The 5922-nt window shown below is 47.6% G+C and overlaps 2 protein-coding genes across 2 annotated transcripts in view; both read right to left on the bottom strand.

Annotated features, from left to right (window-relative positions):
* The window catches only part of SRM (spermidine synthase), a 9225-nt gene extending 6534 nt beyond the window's left edge, over nt 1-2691 (bottom strand). Inside the window, exon 1 of the mRNA XM_019511549.1 lies at nt 2677-2691. Coding sequence (XP_019367094.1) covers nt 2677-2691 — 15 coding nt within the window. The remainder of the gene's footprint in view (nt 1-2676) is intronic.
* A 530-nt stretch (nt 2692-3221) lies between these two features.
* Nucleotides 3222-5922, bottom strand: part of EXOSC10 (exosome component 10) — an 18715-nt gene continuing 16014 nt past the window's right edge. Inside the window, 4 exon segments of the mRNA XM_019511738.1 lie at nt 3222-3412; nt 3992-4068; nt 4671-4732; nt 5219-5387. Of these exon segments, the coding sequence (XP_019367283.1) occupies nt 3382-3412; nt 3992-4068; nt 4671-4732; nt 5219-5387 (339 nt within the window). The 3' untranslated portion in view covers nt 3222-3381.

Below are 5922 nucleotides of genomic sequence, written 5' to 3'. Positions count from 1 at the left end.
GGGCGGGGCCTGCGGCTGAGGGGCGGGGCCCCGCGCACAAAGGCGGCCGGAGGGCGGGCCCGGGGGTGCTGCTGCTGCAGGGGAGCCCCGGGGCCACGTTCCGGGACACGGGCCGGAGGGGACGAACCTGTCCTGGCTGCTGAGCTCGAGGATGCTCCTTTCCCCTGTAGCCTCCGGGGCGGGAGGGCACAGGGCAAGCCCCCGCCCCCGGCCGCTCGAGTCCTGGGCAGGCGTCAGCTTGGTGGAGACCGGCAGAGATGCACCTTGGCAGACTAGTGGGAGCACAAGCGCTTGTGACCCCCGCTCACTCCTTCAGATGCTGGGGGAGGAAGTGGGGCTGGGGGAACAGGTGGGAGAGCAGCAAGGGCTGGAGGCGCTGAGCACCGTGCTCAGAGTCGGCTGTGCCAAAGGACAAGATACCCGGAGGAGAACCGACTATCATCAGCTGCGGAGAATTTGGCACCGCTCCTTCCCTTGGCCCATGGACTGCGCTGGGAAGATTTCATATTGATCTGCCTATATCTGCTCATAGACCATACTGGTCTCGATCTTCAACTCAGGCCCAGCTGCACTATGAATGCTGTTCCTATCATCTGGAATAAATTGTTTAAAAAAATGAAAGGCAAGGATAGCTCCAGCAGGTCAATTATCCTGATGATCAGGGTGCTCTAATGTACGACTAGACAGGATACGGAAAGAAGTTTTGACATATAACTGGTGTGCAGAGCACCACTCCACAAAAAAAGATGGCCCGATCTGCAACAGGTACATGTGCTGCCTAGTAACTTGGGTGAGCGACTGTCCTCCCAGCTGGCATCCGTAAGCGCTGGTCACACCAGACAGGCCAGAAGCACAGAGAAGCAGGGTTGGAAGGGACCTCCAAGGGTCTAGTACAGCTCCTTGCCTGGGACAATATTGTCCCTATCCAAACTAGCCATCATTTAAACTCTACAGAAAACCACCATCAACCTGACACAACATAGATCTAACACTCAACCTGTCACAGGTAAAACTGGGGAATGACAGCAGCCTGCTTCTATGAAATCTTGCCAATATTTGCTCAAGAGATCCTGCGTTGCACAAAATCTGATCCTTTTGCAAGAGTATGGAGATAGAAGGGCTATCAGAAAGATCAAGAGATAATCCATACACCACTTTCATCCCAAGATGCTTAGAGCTACTGTTCAGTTTGCTTTCTAGTGCTAATGTTCCTATAAAGCAAAGTGGGTGTTTATAGTGCTATACTGAAACAATTCTTTATGAAAACTATTAAGCATGACACAACTGGCACATCCATTTCAACAAGGGAGGCAACCATACTTAAATTCAAAAGGTTGGCTGTCCTCGTCACCAAAAGATCAAATTGCTTCTGAGTTGCCAAGAAAGAGGTAATTACTGCACAGTAATTAACATGTTGATTGAGAAGATATAACTAACGAATTTGAGAGACTGACTGGATACACCTTAGAGGGGCCTAATTTTCAGAAAATCAGAGCCATTTAAAGGCACCTTAACTAAAGCATCCCAAATCACTCCCCATTTTTTTTTTAAATTAATTAATTTTTCAGTGCCAAGATGCTAGGGAAATAATTTCTGTTCCGCTGATAACATGCCCTGGAACACATCCAAAAAAACCCATTATAAAACACGGCGCAAAATTTCAAAGAACATGCTGAAAAAGCTGTACAAAAAGAGCAGTTATCAAAACTGAGTTTTTAGGCCAAAATGTTTTTCTTGGTTGTTTTTTATGCATTACAGGACTGCAGCATATCGCTGCACCTGAATGACAGCTGTAATCACGCATCAGTAGACAAAGCATGCATAGATTTGCCAGTCACCTCCATTAAGAACATTTTTTAAAACCTGAGGCAGCAAGCCTCAATTCAAAAAGGGGAAAAAGGAAGAAAATTAAGAGCAACTTTGAAAATGTTACATTGTATACACTTCTAAATGAGTGAAGAGAGGCTATAGAAACCCCAGGATTTTTTAATCTCCGCAGCCAATGGAGCTCTCAATAAAGTCACTGCTACCTCAATTAAAAAAGATAGCAGAGGTGGCAAAGCTGAAAGGAAATTGCAATTGACAGCAGCAGTGACTGTTGAAAGTAGGCTGTGGGAATGGCACATAATATTCATAAGGAAAATTGCTTTCCAATTACCTCTCTTCAAAGACACACTGCAGGCATAATGTTCAGCTGTACAAATGGATTTTATGAGTAGCAAAGGACAGAGCTGCGATGCTCCACAGCGTAACTTGCCTGACACTATTCATGGCAAAACTCCTACACTAACAAAAAAACCCCCAACAACCCAAATCAAAAAATAAACCAGGAACAGGCCTGGGAATAAGCAGAAGAGATGGGCACTTGGTTTTTTTTGTAAGCTGAAGCTCTTGGGAGTACAAGTGGCTCCATATTTTAGAGCACAGAAAGGGACTTCTTGAATTTATGCACTTAGTTCCTATCACCCTGCCTTGGTTAACAGGTCAAGCTCCACCACAAGCACAAAGGGGTGGATAAAATAATGAGATGGATAAAATGAGGCGATGCAGATCTGAGCACAAAGGCTTGGATGGTAGGAACGTCTCCAGAGATCTGGGTTCCAGTGCCAGCCCTACCTGCGAGTTAGCCAAGTCATGCTGGCTCTGTGCTTCAGTTCTGCAACTGAGGCTACATACCTGTCTCGAGGACATCACAAGCCTCCAGTCATTAGCATCTGGAACAAGGGTTGAGGTTGAAGATAGAGGTACCAAGGAGTAGGGGTGAGACTGCCAAGCCGATTCCAACCATTTTAACTTAGTTACGTTGCTCTCAGCAAGTCTGTGCATCACCTCTGTACTGTCTGGGCAAAGCAGCTACTGCTGATTTTCACTTCAAAAGTAGTTGCACTCATGAGTATGGAACACATGAGATTACAGCTTGGGAACCAAATACGTTGCCTGCGTCACTGTAGTGTAAAGAGGAGGCAGGATGGGCAGTTCTGTGGGTGTGCAATATCTATGGTGCTCAGGAGCTGTGGCCCTACTTCCTTCTCAGAGACAGTGGGGTATGTCTGCCAAGCCAGACACCTGCTATGTTTGTCCCATGTCCATCCAAGACATGGGAGTCTGCTTTTCCCTGCAGCACAGGCTGAGAATGGGCTTAGCCTACAACGGAGCTTAAGGACTCCAGATCTACTTTTAACAAAGATTTGATAGTGTAAGAAGGATCAAAGCCAAAGCAATTAAGATTTTTTTTCCCTTTGGGGGGGAAAAAAAGCATTTTAATGGTTTAAAAAGATTTCTGTACAAAACTGTAGTTGAGACTGATAACTGCTTCTCCACAGTCTGGCAAGAGTTCCCACTTATTGGTCACTGGTTGTTCCCAGAGGTCTCTCACAATCACTATCTTTTTGGCCAGTTGTGCCTGGAGCCCCTGCAGAAACAGTTACAGAAAGAGTTTAAAATGCCTCCAGTGCGAAGCTCACACTTGAGATCTCAAATCCACAATCTGAGAGCAAGGCTGTACTGAGGGGGCAGTCAAGTCAAATCTTTCTTGCTTTCTCCACCTCAATGCTGGGTGAAAGGCGATGTTGCTATTCTACAGCTGCAGGCGATCTGCAAGGCTGTGATACTGCTTGTCTCCTCTCCTCCCTCAAAAGAGGGAGGTCTGGGCAGCTTCAAACTTAGTATCTTTGGGATAAACCTCTCTGGGATGTTCATCCATGCCAACACACACCTGGGTTAAACTTAAGGATCTAGAGCTAGATTCCTCAGTCCTTCTCACCCCACACCCTTCAGCACAGGTTGTCTTTAACTGCATTCTTTGACAAGCTCTTTTCTGAAGCCGACATCAAGCTGCGAAACAAACACCAGTAGGTGTTGTGTAACCTTCACATTAAGCATGCCCAGAACCCCTCTTGCTCTGAGGCAGAGTAGCTTCTTTGCCTATTGCTTCACAGCACTCAGGCAGGAAATGCTCCCTCACTTGAGCAAGGACCACTTGCCAACATACCTATTGGTTTTCCCAGCGAGGTAGGACATGCTTTTATTTCCAGCTTGTTGTTGAAGTTTGCTGGCTCCACCAAATTTCTGCAAGAAAGGAAAAGTAAGTGCTAGTGAGGTAAGTGCTGAAAAGAACAGTCCATGTAGCACTCGCAGTCACTTCTAACCCTGCCTGATCCCCCCTATGGTCACACAATGTTTTCTGCTTATTTAAGAGGCGAGTGAGTTTTACAGGGGAAAAGATTCTCTTTTCCATCTACAATGAGCAGACCAGTTCCAGCCATTGGGCATGGCCCAGACTCCACTGGAGAGCAATTTTTCGCAGCTAGCAAGTCTACAGAGGGATCTGTACATCCTTTCCTAGAGGTTCGACGTCCCCACCACGCTCCCCCATTGTCCCATGTTGTCTCTCCCTGTACAATAGGTTTTTGCCAGGCACTGAAGGAACTGAGCCCTAGGGCCACTGTTTCACACGTGAGCTCATTCAAATTTTCTAAGTGTAGGCATAAAGATCATTAGGAAAGTTTGTAGGAACCAGCGGTCCTCAATTAAATACGAAAGAGGATGGGTACAGGAACCAGGCTGCACTAGGAGGCATGGCTGTGGTGAGAAGCCTCTCTCTGAGGGAGACCCTCTGGCCTGGTGACAGCATCTTTCTTGCTGTTCCTCCTTTCATAACGCTCCCTTACCTTGCCTGTGTGGGCCTGCTTGGCTGGATCAAACTGCGAGGACTGCTTGGACTTGCTGCTTCCTGAGAAAGACACAGGGTGGAGAGGAATCACTGTTAGGAAGATTTTTTAAACAAGCCTTTGCAGGTGGCTGCTTAGCTACAGGTAATAGCTCGAGCTGCCCTTCCATACCATGAAAGAACACCTCAATGAAGGAAAAGCAAGCTTTAAACAACCTCGTTACATGCTAGTGCAACACCTCCCTCCGTTCTCCAGCTGCTGGAACTGAATAGAACATTCGTCTGTTGTGTTGCAAAAGCAGCTGCTGCTAGTAGGTAATTCCACAGAGGACATCCCACGCACCATCCTGTTTATTGTTTAATGAGGCAGCCAGATGGTGAGCTGGCCTCTTTGCCAGGCTATCCCTCCCATTCTATCGTTCTATCCCTCCCATTCTTCACTTTGTAAGGGGAAAAGGTGCGCTATGGTTTGGGCTTCTGACATCTACCCCATACACAAGGCTGAGCTTGGCAACTGGTGGCTCCATATTATGGGAATCCTGCTCTTACCTGCAAACGCTTTGAAGTTAGACTTGCTGTAATCAAAGGGGGTGAACTCCTTTGGCGTCTCCTGCTCCTCTGGTTGCTGGGAGGCTTTTGGCCGTTTCTTTTCTTGCTTTGGCAGCTCTGTTTCAGGCTCACTTGCAATTCTCTCCCTTTTCTTGCCAGCTTGCTCCTGCTGTAAAAGCAATGTGCAAGGAGCAGAAGTGGGACAAGTTTAGGCCTGGAGAGGTCAGAGTTAGGGGAACCTGCACTAGCACAGCAAGCAAAAACCCAAATGCCATAAAGCAAACATGCAGCAGCAGAGCTGGTGGGCTGCGACTGATACAACAATGAGCTTGGAGGAAGACTGGGCAATCTGGGCCTCTGCTGGGTTTGGGATACCCTATTTCCATAGCAGAGCCTTTTCAGATGAAAAACAAAAGCTGATGATCACCTAACAGTAAGGGCCTGAAGCTACTGTGGTTTCAAGTCCAGATTCTGGGGGAGACCCAGAAAACAGGAGGAGGACAATAAGGGACACAGAACCAGAGGGACCATCCTTGGCCACTGAATCTGGTGACCTGCATCTGCAAGCAGCTGTTTATCCAAAAAGCCCTAACAAATGTCCGCTCCAGCCCCTAACAGACCACAGCCACATAAACAAAACCAAGAATACCCATGCCACAGGTAACATTGGTGTGTGTGTGTGTGTGGGGGGGGGGGGGGGGGGA

Source organism: Gavialis gangeticus, unplaced genomic scaffold, assembly GCF_001723915.1.
Source record: "Gavialis gangeticus isolate Ggan-Ray unplaced genomic scaffold, GavGan_comp1, whole genome shotgun sequence".
In the NCBI taxonomy this organism is placed as follows: domain Eukaryota; kingdom Metazoa; phylum Chordata; order Crocodylia; family Gavialidae; genus Gavialis; species Gavialis gangeticus.
This window is presented reverse-complemented; position numbering and strand designations above follow the sequence as displayed.